This window comes from Anomaloglossus baeobatrachus, chromosome 8 (assembly GCF_048569485.1).
Source record: "Anomaloglossus baeobatrachus isolate aAnoBae1 chromosome 8, aAnoBae1.hap1, whole genome shotgun sequence".
Classification (NCBI taxonomy): Eukaryota; Metazoa; Chordata; class Amphibia; order Anura; family Aromobatidae; genus Anomaloglossus; species Anomaloglossus baeobatrachus.
The window spans coordinates 118,278,570-118,305,502 of NC_134360.1; the positions used below are offsets into that span (position 1 = coordinate 118,278,570).

Genomic DNA, 26,933 nt, shown 5'->3' on the forward strand with positions numbered 1-26,933 from the left:
TGATCTTGCACCCTAAAATTAACTATTTCCTCCAACATAGTACAGCAATAGTCCCTAAATCTTTTTTTTCGTCCTTAAATGCGCTAATAACTCAGTTCGTATGGGGCATTGCTAGACCCAAATTAAAACTGACTACCCTACATAGGACTAACCAAATGGTGGGGTCGGGGCTACAAGATATTTTCTATTATTATCTAGCAGGTCAGCTAAAGGCAATATCCTTATGGATGCCAGGATCTTGCTTGCCTAACTCGGAGAGCCAGATAGCCCATGCGGTAAGGACAAGTTATTTACTCGATCTCCTCGAAATAGGGGGACTGGGTTTGCAGAAATTGCTCCCCCTTCACAGACTAGCGTGGTAGGTATGGAGGCAGACAAAAAGTTAGTGCATTTCTATGATGTTATTGCTGAAATGTCCCTATGGCAAAATGTATATGTTTCTACGCTGTTGGACCACCCATCTTCCATAGTCTGGAGTTCGCATGGTGTTTTCTTTGTGAGATTTACGAGCAAAATGTTCTGTTATGCTTTGACCAGATACAGTCCCGGATTAATGTGGGTAGATGTCACTTCTTGAGAGATTTCCGGCTTAGGGTGGCGCTCCAGCGCCACATGAGAGAAACTCACGGGACTGCTCTAATATCCTCCTTTTCTTTAAAAGAGATACTTCAGCCTCAGGGTCCGAAAGGGCTCTCTGTACACATACCTGTTATCCGTGGGGAATGAATCCTAACCTTTGCTAGTTAAAGGGAAGTGGGGGCTGCTGATACCGAATATACAGGGGGAGGATTGGGAGGTCTCCCCGTCAATCAATAATAAAATGATCAAAATCTACATAATACAACAAGCGTATCTTACCCCACTGAGACTACATCGTGTGCAGAATTATTAGGTAAGTTGTATTTTAGAGGATTTTTTTTATTATTGATCAACAACTATGTTCTCAATGAACCCAAAAGACTCATAAATATCAAAGCTTAATATTTTTGGAAGTTGGAGTGTTTTGGGTTTTTTTTAGATTTGGCTATCTTAGGAGGATATTTGTTTGTGCAGGTAACTATTACTGTGCAGAATTATTAGGCAACTTAATAAAAATAGACCCAGAGTGCTACCTTAAATTAAATAGTATAAAAACAATTTTTATTGAAATTCATTAAAAATTCAAAATTCCACCTGTGAAAATTATAAAACACATACAAATAATACCAGGACCATAGGAAAGATTCACACAGTCTCGACGCGTTTCTCCCCATATAATTAGTTAGGGTTCATCAGGAGACAATGAAAGATGACTGGCCCAATCACCTAATAGCTGTTAAGGGGGCTACTCATTCAGCAGCACACACCTCTCCATGTGGATGTATACAGATTGTATACATCCACATGGAGAGGTGTGTGCTGCTGAATGAGTAGCCCCCTTAACAGCTATTAGGTGATTGGGCCAGTCAACTTTCATTGTCTCCTGATGAACCCTAACTAATTATATGGGGAGAAACGCGTCGAGACTGTGTGAATCTGTATTATTGGGTTGAGGACCATGGAAAGCTCGGTTGCCTGTACGGTTTGAAAAAGGATTGCTAAGGGATTAATTCTGACTCAAACATCTCTCAGATAAGTTTATTTTCCCTATCTTTCCTGACTAATAATGGTATAACCCTTAGACCTCATTTTGATCACGAGGGAGATTAGGGATATCCTAGGAGGGAAAGCCGCCGAGGAATGGGGGCACCTTTTTACATTTAGGGTGTGTTGTGACTTCATGTTGCAGCTCCATTGGCAGGTAGAGGAAAGAGAGAGTAAGGGTCATCTAGATACTGTACCTTTGGCAGGATTATTAATACGATTATCTATGGAATAATTCTGTTGTTCCTTTGGGCGGATATATTGGAGCTTTCCTATGGTCCTGGTATTATTTGTATGTGTTTTTATAATTTTCACAGGTGGAATTTTGAATTTTTAATGAATTTCAATAAAAATTGTTTTTATACTATTTAATTTAAGGTAGCACTATGGGTCTATATTGAATTACTACCTTTTGCAATAGGTTTTTTCAAGTGGTAAAAGCAACTTAATAAAAGCCAAATATATTCCCATCTCACTTGTTTATTTCCACCAGGTAACCAATATAACTGCACAAAATTTAGAAATAAACTTTTCTGACATGCAAAAACAAAACCTCCAAAAATTATATAAGAATGAAGGCACTCACCGGTTCTTGCTGTGCAGGAATTTCTTTATTAATACGTGGAGGTTACATACTTGGGCTAGCGGGGAGGGGGAGAACCACCCGACACATCAGACGACGGCCGTTTCGCACTTTCTCGAAGTGCTTTAGCTGGTCTGAGGGCGTGTGACATCACATCCTAATTTTAAACCCACGAATCACGTGATTGACGTCACTAATTAAAATATACTAAAAACAATATATTACAAACTCCTACTGGAGCGGCAACAGTTAACAGAAAAAATTAACAGGATATTTATCCCAGGAACACACTCAAATAATTTTTCTCATTTAGTCCTAGTGGACTTGTAGCATTATATCTCGTGATATATTGTGCTTCTTTTATAAGCAATAATTTATGCGTGCCTCCACCTCTTGCTGCAGGTTCCACTAGTTCTAAACCAGCAAAAGATTATACATTGCAGTCAGCATTATGTTTTTTTTTCACATTATTAATCATTCTTGTTGCTCCTATACCACTAGCAATCGGATTTCTATGCTCTCTGAATCTTATAAAAAGCGGCCTAATGGTCTTTCCTATATAAAAATGTCTGCACGGACAAAAAATCACAAAGAACCATTTTGGTCCTACAGGTAATCAACTGCCGTGTAATATGCCAATTTCCCCCTATTTTGAGGGTTTTGTCAGTGATGTGAAAATCGCCTATGTTTTTACAGCGTCTGTATGTGACAAGAGTTTATGCATAGCCATTTCCCTAAGCTCTTTTTCATTTTCAATTATATGCCAATTCTTGTTGATAACGGTTTTGATCATCTGATCTATAGGGCCATATTTAAAATCGAAGACAAAATGCTTTGATTTTTTTATTACTCCTATTAAAATTTTTCTTATACATCCTATCCTCAGACAATATTTTATCCTCAGCTTGTTTTTGTGCTTCATCAATTATTTTCATTGGATAACCTCGTTCAAAGAACCTCTGTCTTAAATCAATTGTCTGTTCTTTTAACCTTTCAGAATCCTCTGTTCTATTCAATCTTAAAAACTGGCCAAAGGGTATCAATTTCAATACATGTTTAAGGTGAGCACTTTCATAATGTAACAACATATTAACAGTAGTGGGTTTTCTGTAGAGCTCCCGTTTGATCTTCCCATCCTGAGCTATCAATCTAACATCCAGAATTTCAATACTTTTTATCTCAAAGGAATGTGTGAATAACATATTGTAATTATTCCTTGTGTTCAAATACGACACAACGGACATGAATTCCTGCTTTCCTCCATCCCATATACCGTATTTTTCGGACCATAAGATGCACTTTTTTTCCCCCAAATGTTGGGGGAAAGTGGGGGGTGCGTCTTATGGTCTGAATGTGGCTGCGGGGAAGGAGGGTGCTGCAGTGCAGCGGGTCATCGGGGGCACGAGCAAGCTGTTGCCGCCTGCCGTGACCACGTGGACCCGCTCATTTAATATACACGCCCATCCCCCGCCCATCATCCCTCAGCGCTGAAGCAGGCGCTGACAGGTGGGCGGGATGATGGGCGGAGGATAAACAGCGGGCCGCATGATCACCCCTGGCAACTACGGCCTGGAGTGATCATGTGCAGCTGTATTCACTGCTCCCCGCACATCATCATCAGCACGGAGAGCAGTGAATCAGTGTACAGTACTCACCGTTCCCCTGCAGCATCGCGATGTCCTCCCGTCTGGGTCAGTGGCGTCGCCGCTGAGTGGAGCCGTCCCCGTTACCCTGCTGCATCGCGATCATCTCCTGTGTATATGCCGGCGGCTGGGTGGAGACTAGTGGCACGCACAGCGATGACGTCATCGCTGTGCGCACGTGTCCACACGCAGCCGCCGGCACACTGGCACAGACACAGGAGATGATCGCGTGATCGCGATGCAGCAGGGTAACTGGGATGGCTCCACTCAGCGGCGCTTGCACTGACACAGACGGGAGGACGAGCGATGCTGCAGGGAGTGAGGTAAGGTGAGGTGAGTATGAACGTTTATTTTTTTTATGTGCCACAGGATGCGGCCACACACCAGGATGGGGGTATATTATGAGCAGGATGGGGTCATATCAGCTGGATGGGGTCATATCAGCAGGATGGGGTCATAGCAGGATGGGGGCATATGAGCAGGATGGGGGCATATGAGCAGGATGGGGGCATATGAGCAGGATGGGCTTATATTATGAGCAGGATGGGCTTATATTATGAGCAGGATGGGGTATATTATGAGCAGGATGGGGGTATATTATGAGCAGGATGGGGGTATTTTATGAGCAGGATGGGGGTATATTATGAGCAGGATGGGGTTATATGAGCAGGATGGGGCCATATGCCATGATGGGCTATATAGCAGGATGCGGCCATATGCCAGTATATAGCAGGATGTGGCCATATGGCAGGATGATGGTATATAGCAGGATGAGGGACATATACTGTATATACAAGGCAGGAGGATCATTACCAGGATGCGGCACCTTAGTAGAGAATTTGGGGACATTATCCCCATAACAGTGTCAGCAGCAGATCCTCGCCCCATAACAGTGTGTCATGACCACATTTTTTGCTTAAAATTTTATTTTCCTATTTTCCTCCTCTAAAACCAGGCTGCGTCTTATAGTCCGGTGCGTCTTATAGTCCGAAAAATACGGTAACCAATACATCGTCCACAAAGCGCATGTACTTTTTTATATATTTTATGAAAGGATTCACTGAGCTATATACCAGCTTATCTTCAACCTGCGCTAAAAAGAGATTTGCCAGAGTGCAGGCCACCGGTGTCCCCTTTGCTACTCCACTGTGTTGTAAATACCAGGATTGCCCAAATTTGAAAGCATTATGGGTTAAAACAAAAGATAGGGCTTCTTCAATGAAATTAATCAACGGACCATCTTCACCCGTCTTCCTCAACATATCTGTTATGGTGTCTAGCCCTAATTTTTGTGGTATTCTGGTGAAAAGGCTCTCCACATTCAAAGATGCCTAGCAAAAAGTATCTTGCCACTCAAAATCTTCCAGCTGTTTCACCAGATCTCCCGTGTCTTGTACGTATGAAAGAACTGATTTTAGTAGGGGATGTAGTAACCAATCAAGATATTCTGACAAAGATTCTGTTAAGGAGCCTACCCCTGAAACAATGGGTCGTCCCGGTGGCCTGGACTCTGACTTATGTATTTTCGGTAACCAATACCAATGAGGTCTATTTGGGAACATTGGTAGAAGTTTCTCTGCCCTATTTTTAGATATTAGACCATATTAGATTTTTTTTGTCCGTGTTGACATTTTTATATAGAAAAGACCATTAGGCCGCTTTTTAATAAGATTCAGAGCATAGAAATTTGATTGCTACTGGTATAGGAACAACAAGAATGATTAATCATGTGAAAGAAAAACGTAATGCTGACTGCAATGTATAATCCTTTGCCGGTTTAGAACTAGTGGAACCTGCAGTAAGAGGTGGAGACACGCAGAAATTATTGCTTAGAAAAGAAGTGCAATATATCATGAGATATAATGCTACAGGTCCACTAGGACTAAATGAGAAAAATGATTTGAGTGTGTTCTTGGGATGAATATCCTGTTAATTTTTTCTGTTAACTGTTGACGTTCCAGTAGGAGTTTGTAATATATTGTTTTAGTATATTTTAATTAAGTGACGTCAACCACGTGATTCGTGGGTTTAAAATTAGGATGTGATGTCACACGCCCTCAGACCAGCTGAGGCACTGAGAGAAAGTGCGAAACGGCCATCGTCTGACGTGTCTGGTGGTTATCCCCCTCCCCGCTAGCCCAAGTATGTAACCTCCACGTGTTAATAAAGAAATTCCTGCACAGCAAGAACCGGTGAGTGCCTTCATTCTTATATATTTTTACCTGGATATGTCTTTCCTTGAATGAGCACCCCGGAGCGGCATGGAAGCTTGCCTGGTTACTGAAGTCAAATAGACACCGATTGTATGATAGCAGCACAATAGCATTTGGAGCAGTGCCCCAGATTCTTCCTTGCTTGTGAAACTGCAAAAACTTTGACCAATATAGCCACCTGTCTTTATGATGACACTCAACAGCCTACCATCCATAGATTCTGTCAGTTGCTTGATCTGTTTACGATCAACATTGTGTGCAGCAGCCACTACAGCCTCCCAGACACTGTTCCGAGAGGTGTACTGTTTTCCCTCCCTGTAGAGCTCTCACATATTGAGGGACCACAGGTTGTCTATGGGTTCAGATCAGATGAACAAGGGTGCCATGTCATTATTTTTTTTCATCTTTCAGACCTTTACTGGCCAGCCACGCTGTGGAGTAGTTGGATGCATGTGATGGAGTATTGTCCTGCATGGAAATCATGTTTTTCTTGAATGATACCGACTTCTTCCTGTACCACTGCTTGAAGAAGTTGTCTTCCAGAAACTGGCAGTAGGTCTGGGAGTTGAGCTTCACTCCACTCCATCCTCAACCCGAAAAGGTTTCACAAGTTCATCTTTGATGATACCAGCCCATACCAGTACCCCACCTAGACCTTGCTGGCGTCTGAGTTGGAGTGGAGCTCTCTGCCCTTTACTGATCCAGCCTCTGGCCCATCAAGAGTCACTCTCATCTCATCACCACAACAATTTTCCCTTTTTATGGCCAGGAAGCTCATTGACCTGAAATGGATGGTTGGTTCACCCCCGACCATATGTGCATGGATAGATCTCGTAAACGCAATGCTAGCCTATGAGTGGACGGTGTATCATAATAGAGGATGCCCCGAGAAATATAACAAGGTCTGGGAAATGTGGAATTCCTCTCCCTTGACATTTCCAGCTTCAACGTGATTGCTGTATGAGCTGTTTATTCTCTGCTGTATTATCATAAGGATATTAAGGACTGGTACTTAATTGTTATATACTTGAAGGTTGAAGTCAGAGTGGAAGTGGTCACTGTGTACTTATGTTATGTTTGTTGTTCCTCTTATTTTTTATATTTTGTTCAGGTGTCTTTACATCCCAGGTATTTGGAATATGTGCTTCACTAATGTTGAACCATAACCTAATTCTGTAACCATATAGTATATCTGTTCCATTGCGTACCTGGTAAATTACTGTTATTTAATAAAAAATTGTTTAAAGGAACTGAGAGTCCTCAGTGGTTGATACCTTTTAATGGCTAACTGAAAAGATGGTAATAATAGCAAGCTTCCGAGACTACTCAGTTCTCTTCATCAGGCATGGTATTGGTATTTAATAAACAAATTTATGAAAAGTTCACAGCCAGGGTGTGGTAGCAAAATTGTCTTTATGCTACATGCTACCATGCAAAGGCTGCCACACTCATCAGGAGGGCTTTAAACTAGAAGAAGAGGGGATGGGAGAAAAAACAGCAGACAAGAACATGCAGCAGAAGGACAAACTCATCAAGGATACTAGATGCCGTAAAGAGGACCCAAGACAGGGTACTAAGAAGGAAGCTAAGAAAAGGGGAGCAAAACTTCTTTCCTGCATGCTGACCAATGCAAGAAGCCTGACCAATAAGATGGAAGAACTGGAGCTGGTAATGTATGAGGAAAAATACGACATAGTAGGAATAACTGAGACATGGTTAGATGACAGTTTTGACTGGGCGGCTAACCTGCAAGGATATGAATTGTTTAGGAGGGATCTTAAAAAAAGGAAAGGGGGTGGAGTCTGTCTATATATAAAGTCCAGTTTAAAGCCCAGACTAAGAGAAGATATTCAAGAGGGAAATGAAGAGGTGGAGTCTCTATGGGTGGAGATACAAGGAGGGAAAACTAATAAAATCCTCATAGGGGTTTGTTATAAGCCACCAAATATAACAGAAACCACTGAAAATGTATTATTGAAACAGACAAAGCAGCAAATCACAATGAGGTGATTATTATGGGGGACTTCAACTACCCCGATATAGACTGGGAAACTGAAACCTGCGTATCTCAGAAAGGAAACCGGCTTCTGTCAGTAACTAAGGATAATTATCTGTCCCAACTTGTGCCGGGCCCAACTAGAGGATCAGCCCTTCTCGACTTAATTTTAAGCAACAGGCCAGATAGAATAACAGACGTACGAGTGGATGGGCACCTAGGGAATAGTGACCACAATATAATACAATTCCACTTGTCCTTCAGTAAGGTGCCTTGGAGGGGGGTTACAAAAACGCTGAATTTCAGGAAAGCAAAATTTGATCAGCTTAGAGAAGACCTTCGCCAAATTGATTGGGACAATGTCCTCAAAAATGGGAGCACAGAAAATAAGTGGGAAATTTTTAAATCGGTATTAAACACCCACTGCGAGCAAGCCATACCATATGGAAATAAAAGGGCTAGGAACAGGAGAAAACCAATGTGGCTACATAAGGATGTAAAAGGGGCAATGAATAATAAGAAAAAGGCATTTAAAAAGCTAAAACAAGAAGGCAGCGAAGAAGCATTAAAAATATATAGAGAAAAAAATAAAATGTGTAAAAAAACAAATACATTTAGCAAAAGTAGAAACTGAGAGACTCATTGCTAAGGAAAGCAAAACAAATCCCAAACTATTCTTTAATTATATAAACAGAAAAAAGATTAAAATTGATGGTGTTGGCCCTTTAAAGAATAATGAGGGTAAAATCATAGAAAGCGGTGGGAAAAGCAAATGTTTTAAATACTTTTTTCTCAACTGTGTTCACACAGGAAAAGCATATGCCATGGGAAATGCAGAGTGATCATGTAAACGCTTCATTAAGTATGACCTGCCTAACCCAGGAAGAAGTGCAGAACCGACTTAGTAACATTAAAATTGACAAATCACCAGGCCCTGATGGCATTCACCCTCGGGTATTAAGGGAGTTAAGTAATGTGATAGACAGGCCTCTATTCCTTATATTTAAAGACTCTATAGAAACTGGGTCTGTTCCACTGGATTGGCGGCTAGCAAATGTGGTACCAATATTCAAAAAAGGGTGTAAAAGGGAACCTGGAAACTATAGGCCGGTAAGCTTAACATCTGCTGTTGGTAAAATGTTTGAGGGGTTTTTAAGGGATACTATTATGGAATGTCTCAATGTTAATAACTGTTTAACTCCATATCAACATGGATTTATGAAGGATCGCTCCTGTCAAACTAACCTGATCAGCTTCTATGAGGATGTAAGCTCTCACATGGACCCCCTACTATTTAATATATTTATTAATGATCTGGTGGATGGTTTACAGAGTAAAATATCAGTATTTGCAGATGATACAAAACTATGTAAGGTAGTTAACACAAAGGAGGCCAGTTTGCAACTACAGATGGATTTGAGTAAATTGGAGAATTGGGCTGAAAAATGGCAAATGAGGTTTAACACAGATAAGTGTAAGGTTAGGCACATGGGAAGGAGAAACAGATGCTACGATTACTTACTAAATGGGAAACCGCTGGGGAAATCAGACATGGAAAAAGACTTGGGCATCTTAGTCAATAAGAATCTAAATTGGAGTGCCCAGTGTCAGGCAGCAGCCACCAAAGCAAATAGGGTGATGGGATGCATTAGAAGAGGTCTGGGGGCACGAGATGAAAACATCATTCTCCCTCTGTACAAATCACTCTTCAGACCACACTTGGAGTATTGTGTGCAATTTTGGACACGGGTGCTCAAGAAAGACATTACTAAACTTGAAAGGGTTCAGAGGCGGGCTAATAAAATAATAAATGGAGTGGGTGCATTACAATACACGGAAAGGTTATCAAAATTAGGTCTATTTACTCTAGAAAAGAGAAGACTTAGGGGAGACCTAATAAATATGTACAAATATATCAGAGGGCCATATAGAGATCTCTCCCATGATCTGTTTGTACCAAGGACAATGACAAGAACAAGGGGGCATTCTCTTCGATTGGAGGAAAGAAAATTCCTACATCAGCATGAAGAGGGTTCTTCACGGTATGAGCAGTGAGGCTCTGGAACTCTCTTCCTGAGGAAGTGGTGATGGCCAACTCACTGAATGAATTTAAGAGAGGAATGGATGCTTTTCTTGATAGCAAAAGTATAGAAGGTTATAAATAGCATAATCTTACAGGTAGATAGAAGAGCGACCTAGATTATTAGAGGAATGGGTGGGCTGCAACACAAAGACAGGTTATTAAACTTGGGGTTATTTAGTTTGGAAAAACAAAGGCTTAGGGGGTTCTAATCACAATGTATAAACATATGAGGGGACAGTACAGAGACCTTTCCAAAGATCTCTTTACACCTAGGCCTGTGACTGAAACATGGGAGCATCCGCTACGTCTCGAGGAAAGGAGGTTTAATCATAACCACAGACGAGGATTCTTTACTGTACGAGCAGTGAGACTATGGAACTCTCTGCCGCATGGTGTTGTAATGAGTGATTCACTACTAACATTTAAGCAGAGCCTGGACGCCTTTCTTGAAAAATATAATATTACCAGTTATGTATATTAGATTTTATGATGGGGTGTTGATCCAGGGAACTAGTCTGATTGCCGTATGTAGAGTCAGGAAGGATTTTTCTTTTCCCCATTGGAGCTTATTTGACACATTGGGGTTTTTTTTGCCTTCCTTTGGATCAACATGTTAGGCTACAGGTTGAACTAGATGGACTTAGAGTCTCCCTTCAACCTTAAAAACTATGAAACTATGAAACTTTGACATGTCAAATTCAAAGCTGAATGGCGCTTTTACTTTTTCCATTGTGCGTTTTCCCGAAGAAGAAGCCAGTAGGCTTTGAAACACATAGTAGAAAAAATAAACGCTTTCATATACTGATGTGCCCTGGATCCTTCCTATAGTGGTCTCTTAACGTCTGTACGTACTTTCTTCAACTGCTGATAAGGTGACACTGGTCAGATTTGTAAAATTTGGTTTGGTCAGGAAGGTGAAAACCAGGCTGAGTGGTGAAGGGGTTAAGTCCTGATGTGTGGTGAGAAATTAGTTATTAACTTGCAGTAGTCTTTTTTTTTTTTTTTTTGTTTTTTCGTAAATCAATAGTATGTATTATTTTTTATGTCTTAGATGGTGTGGTCCGTGCAAGATTTTGGGAACTCGAATGGAAAAGGTGGTTGCTAAACAACAAGGAAAAATCTTGATAGCCAAAGTTGACATAGATGACCATACTGATCTTGCGCTTGAATATCAGGTAAGTTTGCACAATTAGGCTATGTGCACACGTTGCTTTTTTTTCAGCGCGGAAAAAAACGCACCCTCTGGCAGAGGGGAGAATTGTAAACAATGCTTTTTGAGAAAAACGCATCGAAAACGCATGCGTTTTTCATGCGGTTTTTATGCGTTTTTTTAGGTGCGTTTTTTCAAGACTTGTCAGTGTTAATAAAGTTGGTTGAACACAGACCTTTGGAAAAAAAAACCTGTGATGTCATTTCCTTCTCCACATTCTGTTTGGATAAATGGGAGGGCTTGGAATGGAAGGAGCACCATTTAAATTTTGGAAAAGTTGAAATAAACTTCGCGCACCATGTCACATTAGCAGGGCCCCTTGGGTACCTATACGTCAGAAAACCCCCACAAGTGACCCCATTTTGGAATCTGCACCCCTCAAGGATTTTATTCAGGAGTATATTAAGCATTTTGAATCCACAGCTACTTCCCCCAAAATGTTGCTGTAGCAACAATATTCTCACTTTTAGGCCCGTTTCACACGTCAGTGAAAAACACTGACGTTTTTCACTGGCGTGTAAAACACGCACATGTCCCTGCTTGTGCCGTGAATCACGGCACACGTGGGTTGTCTAAGTGCAATCCGGTCTCCGTTCTCCGTGGCCCGTGATTGCACTCAGTAATCATCTCACCTGCGCCCGCTCCCGCTCTCCATGGTGCTGATCGCTCCCGCGGTGCAGCATCCGGCTGGTGCTGACCCCCGCAGCAGCTGCTTCCGGGTCGGCTGTGTCGCGCATCATGAATATGCGCGACAATAATGAGCCGGCTCAGAAGCAGCAAGCTGCACGGGCTGCAGAGGACATCGCTGAAGCCGGGTGAGTTAAAATGATTTTTATTTTAAAAGCACGTTTTTTTCTGGCACGTGTTTCACGGACCACACCACTGCGTGGTCCGTGGAACATCAGTGATGCCAGAAAAAAATGGACATGTCTCCGTGCGGCAATCACGCACACACGGGTACGCCGCACGGAGACACGTGCAGTGAAAAATCACTGACGTGTGAGCAGACCCATTCATTATAATGGGTCTGCGTATCTCAGTGATTCTGGTACGTTTAAAAAAAAGCACAAACGTACCAGAATCACTGACATGTGAAAGAGGCCTAAGGCTATGTGGCCATGATCCAGCGACACGGCGTCTAGTACACAGTGTCAGCCTTCCTGCAGCTGCCCATGCCCACGATTTGGGTTCAGGCTGCTGTGGAGCTCTATGCTACCTGGAGAGAACACTCTCGTCTCCGCAGCATAAATTGACATGCTGAGGCTCGGGAAGCCGCGCCACCGGTCAGTTTATGCTGCGGAGAAAAGAAGCACAGTGGGCATGGGATCTCCAAAAATCCTTCCACTGTGCTTCTACTGCACAACGCAGCGTTATGGACGCAGGGAAAACACTCAGCGCCCATAACGCTGCAAACCCTGATTGTGGGCACACAGCCTAAAAAGCGTCAATGGATGAATGGATGTCAAATATATATAACGTCCCACCCCCGCCTGCATATTCTAAGCTGGCACCTTTAGTACCTTTCATCTGGCACTAAAGGGTGCCTAGCTTAGTATTTATCCAAAAAAACAAAACAAAAAACAATGAAAAAATGGCGTGGGGTCCCCCCTATTTTTGATAGCCAGTCAGGGTAAAGCAGACAGCTGTAGCCTGCAAACCACAGCTGGCAGCTTCATCTTGGCTGGTGATCAATTTGGAGGGCTCCCCAGGCTTTTTTTTTTATTTATAAATAAAGAATTAAAAAAAAAAATAACGTGGGGTCCCCCCAAATGAGATCACCAGCCAAGGTGAAGCTGACAGCTGTGGTCTGGTATTCTCAGGGTGGGAAGAGCCATGGTTATTGGACTCTTCCCAGCCTAAAAATAGCAGGCCGCAGCCGCCCCAGAAGTGGCGCATCCATTAGATGCGCCAATCCTGGCGCTTCGCCCCAACTCATCCCGCGCCCTGGTGCGTTGGCAAACGGGGTAATAAATGGGGTTGATACCAGATGTGTAATGTCACCTGGCATCAAGCCCAGCAATTAGTGATGTCACGGCGTCTATCAGATACCAGACATAACTAATTGACAGTAAACAAAAGCAAAAAAAAATGACAAAAAATTTTTTATTAGAAAAAACACTCCCCAAATCATTCCCTTGTTCTCCAATTTAATCAAAAAATTTGAAAAAAATGGGTCCGCAGAAATCCATTTGGACGTCCCACGTCGCCTCTGAACCTTCTAGAATATGGGGGCACGTTCAGGGAACGTATCCCCCATTTTCTAGGAGGGCAGACCCTCCATTTGAGGAGAGTGGGTGCCAAAAATCTGCACCCACTCTCCCCGGTTCACAGCTGCAGAGTGCCGAGCAGCCAGCACAGCTCTCTGAACACAGTGCTGGCTGTCAGCTGCTCTGCACATGTGACCGGTCAGCGTGCACTGTGAAGGAGGAGGGGGCCGCGGGGGATCAGCGCTGCGATCGGACAGGTAAGGGGGAATACCGGGGGGAATAGGGGGTGACCAGGCAGGCCCTGGGGGGCATTTTTCTGTCGCATGTCTCAAGGCACATGCAACAGAAATCATAGGAGCAGAGCGGCCGATGCGCTGCTGTGCGCGCGGTCATGTTGGATTTTCGGGAGGGGGGTCGGGGGTCAGGGCGGGCACTTTGGCGACACCGGGGGCTTTCCAGGACTTTGCCAGGAAGTGAGGTCAACAGGAAACCTCTTGACCTCACTTCCAGGTAAATGCCTGCGTTCTGGCATGCCGACAAAGCCCGCGGACCGCAAAAAAAAAGCAGCTCACTGCGGTGTAGCTGCGTTCTGACCCATATCATTGATTCAATGGGGCAGCCACACACGCAGCCACACCGCACAAAAGAAGTGACATGCTGCTTTTCTTTCCGCACCGATTTTTGGCATCCAAAACGCTGCGTTTAGAAATGCAGCGTGTGCACTGATTTTTCGGTTTTCTCATACACTTTGCTGGGAAAGCTGAACGCATGCAATTTGCCACTGAAACGCTGCGGTTCTAAACGCAGCGTTTCCGCGGTAAAAAACGCAACGTGTGCACACAGTCTTAGTCAAATCAAGTTAATGGTTTCACTATCTTAGAACACTCTTATCTTTAAGCCGTATAAGGGTATATGATTTTTTTATACATAATTCCAATAAGGAGATTCATTGATAGATTTTGTTTTTCGCATAGACAAAGTGAACAGTTATTACAATTTGAAATCTGCTAGTATGATAATATAGCAAAAATACTCTATCTTAACAAAATGTCTGTGTGTATGTTTTCATGCACTGCTGTACATAAGTACTGCAGTGCATGAGACCAGCAATAAACTTGTAGAATATTCAGGTCCCCTAGTAGTACTAAATAAGAATAAAACAAAATACAATATGTAAAGACAGAAAGAAACACTTAAAAAATCATATCAAAATGTTAAAACTTGAGTTACTAGTGTTATATGTAACACTAAGGCTACGTTCACACGCTGCATCTTTTACTGCGTTTCTGGTGCATTTTTGACATCACAAAAATGTAGCCAAATGCGTGTGTTTCCTTCTCTCTGCAAAGTCTGAGATTTCTATTTTGCTGTCTGCACAGTGCATCTTTTTTTGGCTTCATCTTGGCTGCGTTTTTGAAGACACAGCCAAGATGCAGCATGTCAATTCCTTTTGTGTCTTGTCCGTGTGTTTCAGAGGACTGGCAGATCAGTCCCCAGCTGATTCGAGGCTGGCGGGGGATTGATCCCTGGTATCTGACTAGATGCTGGTTCCCATAGAGTCAATGGGGACCAGAATCTGGCGCAAAGGGGTAGGCGCAAGCGCTTCATACTTACCGAATCACCGGCACGGCTGTCACACTGCTCCCACGGCCGGTCATTCTCTTCCCGAGCCGCTCATTACCTTCATTGAATATGCACTGCTTGCCCCACCCACCAATGGCCGTGATTGGTTGCAGTCAGACGCGCCCCCATGCTGAGTGACAGCTGTCTGACTGCAACCAATCACAGCTGCCGGTGGGCGGGTCTATAATAGTACAATAAATCATTTAAAAAAAAAACAAAACAAATGACGTGCGTTCCCCCCCCAATTTTGATACTCAGCCAAGATAAAGTGTCACAGCTGAGGGCTGGTATTCTCAGGCTGGGGAGATCAACGTTATTGGGAGCCCCCAGCCTAAATATATCAGCCAGCAGCCGCCCGGAATTGCCGTATCCATTAGATGCGACAGTCCCTGGATTTTACCCGGTTCATCCCAATTGCCCTTTTTAGGTGGCAATTGGGGTAATAAGGAGTTAATGGCAGCCCATAGCTGCCACTAAGGTTTAGATTAGTAATGGCAGGTGTCTACCCGAGACATCCTCCATGACTAACCTGTAAGTGAAATGAACACAAACACCCAAATAATGCTTTATTTGGAATAAAAAACAAAAAATAACCCTCTTTAACCACTTTATTAACCCCAACACAACCCTCCAGTTCTGACGTAATCCACACAAGCTCACGTTTTATTCCAGCAAACGTTGCACTCCTTCCCTGCTGAGTTTGCTATGTGGCCAAACAGTAGCCGTTTTTGCTGTTTGGCACCTCAGGGAATCTGTAAATGCAATATCGTGTGTGCAATTTGGTCCAACAATATTTGCACTCCTTCACTTTTGGCTCTCCCATATGCCTAAACAGCAAATTTTAACCATATATGGGATAACAAATTATGGGGTCCATCTGCAAGACGAAAATTTTTTGTGGAAAAAAAAAAATGTCCTTTTTCATTTTTGCATACAAGTGCTATAAACTTTTATGAAGCACCTGTGGGTCAGAAATGATCACTGCACCCCTTAATGAATTCCTCAGCGGTATTGATTCCACATTGGGGTCTTTAATGGGTATTTTCAATTTACAGGTGCTCTTTAAAACGAACATGCCTCTTACAATTTATTCCAGTCAGTGATAAGAAGGGGAGACTGTGGAACAAATAGTGCAATAGGGTCTTATCCGATGCAATAGGGTGTAAAAAATATATGGGTACACACACTTGTCAGGGTTGTGAGAGTCACAACACCTGTGTAGATGTAGTCAAAGGTGAATAGCCGCAGCCCCGCAGAATCGGGAACAATATAAGTGGAGAACGGGTCTAGAGCTGCGCTTATCACCACTAGAAAGCCAGAACTTTGATCCATGCCATCTTTGATTATCCTGTCATTTATCATTTTGGTCCTGAGGAAGGGGTCTGTGTACCCTGAAACGCGTAGACCTGGTTTTAACCCTTGAATCAAGGCATGGGTTAAACTTCTGGCTTTCTACTGGCTTCAGACCCGTACTCCACTTATAAAATTTCTCTCCAAAAATCAATTGCTGCTCCTTCTCTTCTAAGCCCTGCCGCATGCCAAAACAGTAGTTTTCAACCACATATAAGCTATTTCCGCAATTAAAATAATTGGTTAATAAATTGTGGGGTTCATGTTCCCTTATTACTACTTGTGAAAATGAAAAATTAGGGCGAAAGCGATATTTAAGAAGGAAAAAAAACAACTTTTTACTCCACTTTGTTTTAATTCTTGTGAAGGACTTAAAGGGTTAAACCAACTTTCTGACAGCAGTTTTGAATATATTAATAGGTGCAATTTTTAAAATGGTATCACTTTTGAGGATTTTCCAATGACTAGCCCCTTTAAAATCAATTAAAACCTTAATAGTAAAAGAATTGGATTTGTAAGTTTTCTTGAAAAATCTAAATTTGCTGGTAAACTTTGAACCCTTTTGATATCCTAACAAAATAAATAAAAGATCAGTAGAAAAATAATGCTGCAGACCCAGGGAGACAGCAGCATGAACCAAGGATGGGTCAGCCACCTAAGGATGACTGGGCAGGTGAGTGAAGTAATGTCCCCGCCGGGAAGGTGGTGGCGGTGGTAGTGCCTGTATTAATTACTTTATTTTTCCACTAAAATATTGGTTTAGCCACAATTTTTTCAATTGCACAAGGACTAATAGGATAAAAGGGACCCCATAATTTCTTGCTGCATTCACATGAAATTAAGTAATACCCCAAATGTTGCTGATATCTACTCTTTGGGCACACGGCAGTGCTTGGTAGAGAAGGCGTTTTACTTCACTTTTGGAAAACAAATTTGGCTGGAATATGTTAGACTGAGGACACCCCTAAGTCTTCTCTTTGGCCAAACTGAATAACCCCAAGTTTACCTGTCTTGGTATTACAGTTCGCTCATTCTCCTAATAACATTGGTTGCTCTTCACTGTATCTGCTCTAGTTCAGCTATGTTTTTCTTATACACCAGAGACCAAAATTGTACACAGTATTCTAAGTGTGGCCACACTAGTGGCTTGTATACAGGCAAATCGATGTTGTCATGTAACGCTCGCCGTCGCAGATGGTACACCAGCAAGCAGAAGTAGTCCCACTGGACTACAGGGGGACCTCGGGCTTACCCTTTAGTGGGAGGGACTTGACTAAGCGCCTATCACGAGACAGACGCCAGGTACCACTCCCAGGGCAGTGATTGGGACTGTGACAGCTGACTCCTAAGGTAGGGACGGACATAGGTGACAAGCGGATGCAGTCTTTAGTATAGTAAGGATCTGCGGGGTAAGTGAGGCTGGTGACCTGGCCTGGATGGACAGGCACAGTCTTTAGTGTAGCAAGGACCTCCGGGGTAACTGAGGCTGGTGGCATGGCCGAGGAAGATTGACACAGGGTACTGACAAAACCTGAAATGGGCAAGGGCACTGTACACTGAAGCACAGCGGACAAGGGGACCTGAGAACTATCTGGATAGGGGACAGAATCACTAACTAACTGAACACGTTGATGGGCATCTCCTCTAGTGGATGAGTGCCTTAATTACAGAGTGCCTCTCGGCGATAGGCTGAGAGGCACTTCCTGGGAGTGTCATTTTGGCCCTTAAAGAGAAGGACAGCAGTGCTCGCCCATGCCCTGGGAGCACTACCTGTGCCTTGCGTACAGGCCCCAGGAGAGGGAAATAGGAAGCACTCACGTGGTGCACAACAAGGACGCTGGGTAGCGAAGTGAGAGCCAACCGCGGTAGTAAGTGCTTGTCCCTGCGGGAGGAGTAGTGAGGGTGCAGGGATGCCAGTGCTACAGTACCCCTTTTACGCCCCCTCTATACCACGCCAAAAGGAGATTGCTTATCCGAGATGTCCTCAGAATCAATGGAAAAAAGGGCTAGGTTGGATGGTCTTTGTTTAGATGACTGCCTCTTGGACACAGAACCGGTAACCAGGACTGACCTCACAGAGGATTCAGGAACACCTTAAAATTCTTCTTTCCTCCTGACAAAGTCAATGGTAACCAGCAGACAGGCAGGAGACAGGACCGGATGGCAAGATGGTACCTCCGAGGACCTGGATGGATGGACTTTAACCAGAGACTTCTCGGGACACCTCACCATATTTCAAGTCCAGAATGGGCTCATGGGCATGGAGCAAAGGCAGACCTAAAAGAAATGGATAGGCCAAATTGGGAAGAACAAGGAAGGAGATCTTCTCCGAATGCGCTTCTTCTTCACGTAGTTCCACAGGCTCTGAGATGAAGCATATGGGTTTAGACAGGAGCATTACATAAAAAGCATGACACCGACAAAGGCTTCTAAATGCGTCAGATGGGAATCTGGAAACGCTCCACCATAGTTCACAGAATGAAGCTTCCCGCAGAACCAGAGTCCAGATGAGCCATTTCAGAGAACTGTATTCCTCTATACGATATGAACACATAACAGGCCAACGGAGAAGTAGAACTGGTCTCACTGAAGGCGACCCCTCCTACTGAGCCAATGTAAGAGGGTTCTGGTTCCAAAGGACAGGCCTGGATGAAGTGCTCAGATACTTCACAGTAGAAGAACAACCCCAATGCTCAGTGATGACCTTGTTGCTGTTCACACGTCTTGATATCCTCTACTTGCATAGATTTAAGAACAGGGGCGGAAGCTGGAGGTTGCAGCACTTACGGTCTCTGGAAGGCTGGACCCAGATGCTTAGATCTCCTTTCACGGGCGGCTTCCTTGGATTAGTCATGGAACCTACAATCGGCCCATGTGACTAAGGAGATATCTGCATATTGACCCACAGTCTGGACTCCTTGGCGCACCTGTAGAAGAGAAGACGCAGCAGACACAACATGGCCCTACCAAGGTGCGATATCAAGAACGCCACTTTGGAGCAGCCTGAAGAAACCTGGTGGGCCAGCAGTTCAAAGTGCAGGGTACACTGGTTGATGAAACCTCGGCATTGCTTGGGGGGTCACCATCAAAGGTAAGTGGGGCAGACAAGTGGTACCGATATAAGCGGAGTAGGAGCTTTAGCGTTCAGGCGAACATTCACTGGCCATTGATGGACCAGAATTTGATTTTGCTGTTCCCGCATCTGTGACACCGCTTGGTATATTTCCGACAGAGGTGGATAGCCAGAGTCAGCGAAGTTCATGGCCTGATTAAACTGTAACACTCACTGCCAGAGATGGTAAAGCGATGTGCAGAAGTGGACTCACTGGATCATAAGGGGACCCCTGGTTTATCCTTTAGTGGGAGGGGCTTGACTAAGTGCCCACCGGTAGGCAGATGACAGTTGCCACTCCCAGGGCAGTAATCGGGACTGTGGCAGCTGACTTCTAGGGCAGGGACTGACACGGGGAACAAGCGGACACAGTCACTAGTGTAGCAAGCATCCCCGGGGTAGCTGAGGCTGGTGGCATGGCAATGGTGGACAGGCACAGTCTCTAGTAAATCAAGGATCTCCGGGGCAGCTGAGGCTCGTTGTTTGGCCAAGCAGGATGGACACAAGGTACCAACAGGATCGGGAGACAGGCAAGGGCACTGTGCATTGTAGCACAGCGGACAAGGGGACCTGATACCTAGCTGGCTGGGGCACAAAACCTCTAACTGAACACGTTGGTCATGCACCTCCTCTAGTTGGAGAGTGCCTTAAGTATCCAGTGCTCTTAGAGATGTGGTATGATCAGACTGTTACATAGTTACTTAGGTTGAAAAAAGACCTAGGTCCATCTATTTCAACCTTCCTCCACCAGTTCTACATTTAGTCACTAAGTCATTTATAACCAACAATGTTTTGTGTACTGAGGAAATCATCCAGCCCTTTTTTAAAAGCTGTTATAGTATCTGCCATTACTACCTCTTGTGGTAGGGCATTCCACAGTCTGACTGCTCTAACTGTAAAGAACCCTTTCCTATTTAGCTGTTGGAATCGCTTTTCTTCCACTCACAGTGAGTGCCCCCTGGTCCTTAGTACTGTCTTTGGAAGAAATAAGTCATGTGCCAGTCCTTTATATTGACCACACATGTATTTATACATATAAATGAGATCTCCTCTGAGACGTCTTTTTTCTAAGCTAAACATATCTAACTTTTTCAACCTGTCATCATATGGGAGGCCTTCCATTCCTTGTAATAGTCTAGTTGCCCGCCTTTGAACTGACTCTAACTTCTGAATGTCCTTTTTAAAATGTGGAGCCCAAAACTGGATCCCGTATTCCAGATGTGGCCTTACAAGTGATTTATAGAGGGGTAACAATACGTTGGGATCACGGGATCTAATCTCTCTTTTTATACACCCTAAAATCTTGTTTGCTTTAGCAGCTGCTGCTTGACATTGAGTGCTGCTGCTCAGCTTATTTGTAATGAGAATACCCAAGTCCTTCTCCTGTTCTGTAGTCCCAAGTTTACTTCCATTTAATGTATACGCAGCTATAGGATTACTCCGTCCTAGGTGCATTACTTTACATTTATCAACATTAAATCTCATTTGCCAAGTATCTGCCCATTCTGACCTCTTATCCAGATCTTTTTGTAATATTGTACTATCCAGGTCAGTTTTTAATATCCTACATAGTTTGGTGTCATCGGCAAAGACTGACACTGTACTATCAATCCCATCCACAAGGTCATTAATAAAGAGATTAAAAAAATCGGTCCAAGCACAGATCCCTGCGGCACCCCACTGCTGACTATAGCCCATTTAGAGAATGTACCATTTATGACTACTCTTTGTTTCCTATCTTTTAGCCAATTCCTTACCCAGTTGCATATTGTGTCCCCTAGTCCTTGCTTCTGGAGCTTTAGTATAAGGCTATTATGTGGTACAGTATCAATGCCTTTGAAAAGTCCAAATAAATCACATCAGCTGCATTACCAATATCCAGGTTTGAACTTACCCCCTCATAGAACCCCAACAGGTTGGTTAGACACGACTTATCTTTCATGAATCCATGCTGTTTGTCAGTTATCATATTATTTTCTGCAATATATTTTTGCATGTCATCCCTTAAAATGCCCTCAAAAACTTTGCATACTACTGATGTCAGGCTTACTGGACGGTAGTTGCCTGGATCTACCCTCTTACCTTTCTTAAATATCGGTACCACATCAGCAATCCTCCAATCCTGAGGCACCATCCCTGTTACAAGTGAGTCTAAAAAGATGAGATACAGCGGTCTGTCGATTACGGAGCTCAATTCCCTCAATATTCGTGGATGAATGCCATCTGGCACTGGGGATTTGTCAATGTTTAATTTACTCAGACGTAGGCGTACTTCATCTTGTGTTAAATTAATTATATCGGGTGGTGAACTTTGATTTTTCACTTGTTGAATGATCCCTGGTACAGTCAGTTCCTTGGTGAATACAGATGAGAAATGCCTATTTAATATCTCAGTCTTTTGTTTGTCCTCTATAACTAACTTGTTATTATATTTTAAGGGGCCGATACTATCCTTTGTTTTCCTTTTGGCATTTATGTATTTATAAAAGATTTTGGGATTTATTTTAATGTCATTGGCGATTTTTGTTTCAGTAGCTAATTTTGCTTGTTTGATTTCTTTTTTACATTTCCTATTGATATCTTTATACTTCTGAAATGCTATTTCTGTATTCTCAGCCTTTAAGATTTTAAATGCCCTTTGTTTTTGTTTTATTATACTTTGTACAGTCTTATTTATCCATAGTGGTTTCTTTTTATTCCTGGACATTTTATTACCAGAGGGTATACGTTTTTTACAGGACTCTAGTAGTATATCCTTAAACTTACCCCATTTATGTTCGGTATCCCCAGTTATTATGACTTTGTCCCAATCTACACATTTAAGCTCTTCCCTTAATTTGTTGAAATCAGCTTTCCTAAAATTCCAGGTTTTAGCATTCCCCCTTTGAAATGTTCTATTGAATATTATGTTGAAGCTTACCATATTATGATCGCTGGTGCCCAAGTGCTCCCGGACCTGTAGATCTGAAATTGTATCCGGTCTATTTGACAGGACCAGATCTAGCAAATTATCTCCCCTGGTCGGTTCACCTACCATCTGAGAGAGGAAATGGTCTTGAATAGTAGATAAGAACTTACAGATTTTAGCAGAACCAGAAGATTCCATGTCCCACTGAATGTCTGGATAGTTGAAATCCCCCATAATAAGAACCCGATGATTATTATTATTATTATTAGCTGCCTTTTCAATTTGTTCCAGCATTTCACCCTCTATTTGTTGAGGTATGTTAGGAGGCTTATAGCAAACTCCAATTAGCATTTTTCCATTATTCCCCTCCCCATGTACATTTACCCATACTGACTCTACATTGTTGCTGTTCCCCTCAATGTCATCATACAACACAGGTTTTAGGTTAGATTTAATAAATATACACACCCCACCACCTTTTTGGCCTTTCCTGTCCTTCCTAAATGTACTATAACCCTGTATGTTTGTCACCCAGTCATGGCTTTCATCCAGCCAGGTTTCCGTAATGCCCACCACATCATAATCCATGGTTGACATAAGAGTCTCCAATTCATTCATTTTGTTTGCAAGACTTCTTGCATTTGCCAGTAGACATTTAATCCTATTAACACCTTTATTACTCCTAGCCTCCCTACGTTCCTTGTATGTCCCATCCCCCCCTAATCCTTCATTGACCCCTACCGTCTCACTGTCTCTATCTGCTCTATCTCTCCCCTTATTTGCTCCACTACCCTCCCTCCCGATCCTAGTTTAAAAGCTCCTCCATCCGGCTGACCATTTTCTCCCCCAGCACAGCTGCACCTTCCCCATTGAGGTGCAGCCCGTCCCTACCGTAGAGCCTGTAGCCGACTGAGAAGTCGGCCCAGTTCTCCATGAACCCGAACCCTTCCTTCCTGCACCAATTTCTAAGCCACATATTTATCTCCCTAAGCTCCCGCTGTCTTTCTAGTGACGCTCGTGGCACCGGTAGTATTTCTGAAAACACCACCTTGGAGGTCCTGGACTTCAGCTTCTCTCCTAGTTCCCTGTAATCATTTTTAAGGACCTTCCACCTGCCTCTAACTTCGTCATTAGTACCAATGTGCACCATGACCGCTGGGTTTTCCCCAGCCCCACCCAGCAATCTGTCTATCCGATCCGCAATATGCCGAACCCGAGCACCCGGCAGACAACACACTGTTCGGCATTCACGGTCTCGGCGACAGATGACCCTGTCTGTCTGCCTAATTATAGAGTCCCCTACCACCAACATCTGTCTGGGCTTTGCTGCACTCCTATTTCCCTCCTTCCTACAGCAGTTGTTTTCCTGGTTGCTAGGAGCAACATCATGCTGTAGTGACCCTAGTCCAGGCCCTTCATTCCTAATATCAGCCAAACAGGCATATTTACTAGGTTGTGCCAGGTCTGGACTAGGCTCCCTGACACTTTTCCCCCTACCTCTTCTTCTAACTGTTACCCAGCTACCTACCTCTGGGTCCTGATCTTCCCCACCTCCACCCTCCTCCATATCACTGGCCCCAGCCAGAGAAAGCTCAGTGAGCTCTAAACTCCTCTCCAGGTTTGCAATGCCCTTTAGTGTTGCAAGCTGCTTATTTAGATCAGTTACCTTGGCTTCCAAATACGCAACATGCTTGCATCGAGTGCAGACATAGTCACCCTCGAACGGCTGCTCAAGGCATGCATACATCTGACAAGATACACACCTGGTAGCATTGTCCATGGAGCACCTATTAAATGGGGATAAACGTTAAAGTAGTAAAACAAAGAGAATAAAACAATGGAAAACGTATAAGGATAAATTCAAACTATGTTCTTGTGTCAAACTATGTAATTGTGTTGATACTATGCACTTATCTTAAATTCAGCACTTTACTTCAGTTCAGCACCTCGCACGCTGTGTTCCGTGCACAGTCAGAAACAGCTATTACACGGTACATAGCAGGGGCAATTTTATATAAGATTATCTCATCATTGGAACATTTTTTTTAAAATACATCCATATGTATACATTTTTTTTTATTCTAAGATCTATTGATTAAAATTATATTTGTTCGTGGGAAAACCACTTTAAGCCAAATCACACTTGAGAACAAATAAATAATTTGCAAGATCTTTCATACTTTTTTTTTTTTTTTAAATACAGTTTTTTACTCCATTAGCTGCAATACAACCTGCAAGTCACTACAATGTCTGGGAAGAGGATCTTATGGGTTTTAAGTGGCAGCACCCTCTTTCTGTTAACCTTCTAGATCCAACTTTCTCTGTTGATATGCAATTAATCAATGCAGCAAAGTGCCAAGGCAAACTCTGTCTGACTGCCGACTCAGATATTCCCTGTAAGAACACAGTGATCTCTGTGAGGGACCAAAGCTGATCATGTAGCATGTTACAGGTGTCCAGTGCAATAGTTTTCATAAACTTTCATTTTCATTAAACTCTCACATTTTTTAAGGGGTTCACCTACATACACAGCTCTGGCAAACATTAAGAGACCACTTCCAAATTGTCAGTTTTTCTGATTTTTCTCTTTATTTTTAAGTAAAATATACATTGTTGTTTTATTCTATAAACTACTGACTTACCAAGCAATTAATTTTGCATTTATTTTCTGAAAATGAGAAATGGTCAGAATAACAAAAACAGTATTGCTTTCAGACCTCAAATAATGCAAAGAAAACAAGTTCATAATCATTTAGAAACAACAATACTCAGGAAGAGTTCAGAAATCAATATTTTGTGGAATAACCATGACTTTTAATCACAGCTTTCATGCGTCTTGGCATGCTTGCCACCAGTCTTTCACACTGCTTTTGGGTGGACTTATGCCATTCCTGGTGCAAAAATAACAGGGTTTTGATCTGGTGGTCCTTCATCCACACATTGATTTGACCTAGCTGTGTGGCATGGCGCATTGTCCTTTTCAGCGTTGCCCAACACTTGGTCATCTTATGGTTAAACGGAGACCTGGAGAGGCGTACAAGCCACAGTGTCTTGCACGCACTGTGAAATGTGGTGGAGGACCCTTGATGATCTGGGGATGTTTCAGCAAGGCTGAAATTGGGCACATTAAACTTTGCGAAGGATGTATGAATCAAGCTGCATACAAGGTTATCCTGGAAAAACAGTTGCTTCCTTCTGCTCAGGCAATGTTCCCCAACTCTTGAGGACTGTTTTTTCCAGCAGGACAATGTGCCATGCCACACAGCTAGGTCAATCAATGTGTGGATGAAGGACCACCAGATCAAAACCCTGTCATGGCCAGCCCAATCTCCAGACCTGAACCCCATTGAAAACCTCTGGAATGTAATCAAGAAGAAGATAGATAGTCACAATCCATCAATCAAAGAACTGCTTAAATTTATGCACCAGGAGTGACATAAGGAGTGAATAAAAACCATGGTTATTCCACAAAATATTGATTTCTGAACTCTTCCTGGGGTAAAACATTACTATTGTTGTTTCTAAATGAATATGAACCTGTTTTCTTTGCATTATCTGAGGTCTGAAAGCAATACATTTTTTTTGTTATTTTGACCATTTCTCATTTTCAGAAAATAAATGCAAAATTAATTGCTTGGAAATTCGGAGACATGTCAGTAGTTTCTAGAATAAAAGAACAATTCACATTTTACTCAAAAGTATACCTATAAAGAGAAAATCTGAAAAACTGTAAATTTTGCAGTGGTCTCTTCATTTTTACCAGAGCTGTATGCTGAAATATGCAATGCTATCGCATTCCCTGATGTACATGTATGTCGTATTGTGTTACGGCAGTGTTTCTTAACTCCAGTCCTCAAGACCCACCAACAGATCATATTTTCAGGTTTTCATCAATCAGGTTTTCAGGATTTCGTTAATGTTGCACAGGTGATGGAATTATCCCCTGTCTAATATTGAGGAAAACCTGAAAACATGATATGTTGGTGGGTCTTGAGGACTGGAGTTGAGAATCACTGTGTTACGGGGTTAGAATATACATACTTTTTTTTTTTTTTTTTTTTTTTTTTTTTATATATCTGACAGAGTACTTCAGATAGATGGAGGTTCCAGGTATTGAGAATCTCACATATCACTCAAAACATTTATCATGTGCTTGGCTCGGGATGCAGGATGCATAAGCGCATGCAAACGAGTATTAATACAACAAAATCCTATGACAGATGAAATCAAGGATACCATAAATTCCCCATTAAATGTCACCTACTGAACCCAGCATGAAGTATGGGGCTGCCTCAAGATTACTAAAGTTTTTAACATCCCAGGCCTGGATGGCATATACTCCGGAGTACTGCAGGAATTAAGTACGGTGATGGACGGACCAT

General features: G+C 42.8%; 1 protein-coding gene across 5 annotated transcripts in view; it reads left to right on the forward strand.

The window, feature by feature from the left end:
• Positions 1–26,933, forward strand: part of TXN2 (thioredoxin 2) — a 104,763-nt gene that overhangs the window by 70,833 nt on the left and 6,997 nt on the right. For all 5 annotated transcript variants that reach the window (XM_075320911.1, XM_075320912.1, XM_075320913.1 and 2 more), the window contains exon 3: positions 11,193–11,316. In XM_075320911.1, the coding sequence (XP_075177026.1) occupies positions 11,193–11,316 (124 nt within the window). The remainder of the gene's footprint in view (positions 1–11,192; positions 11,317–26,933) is intronic.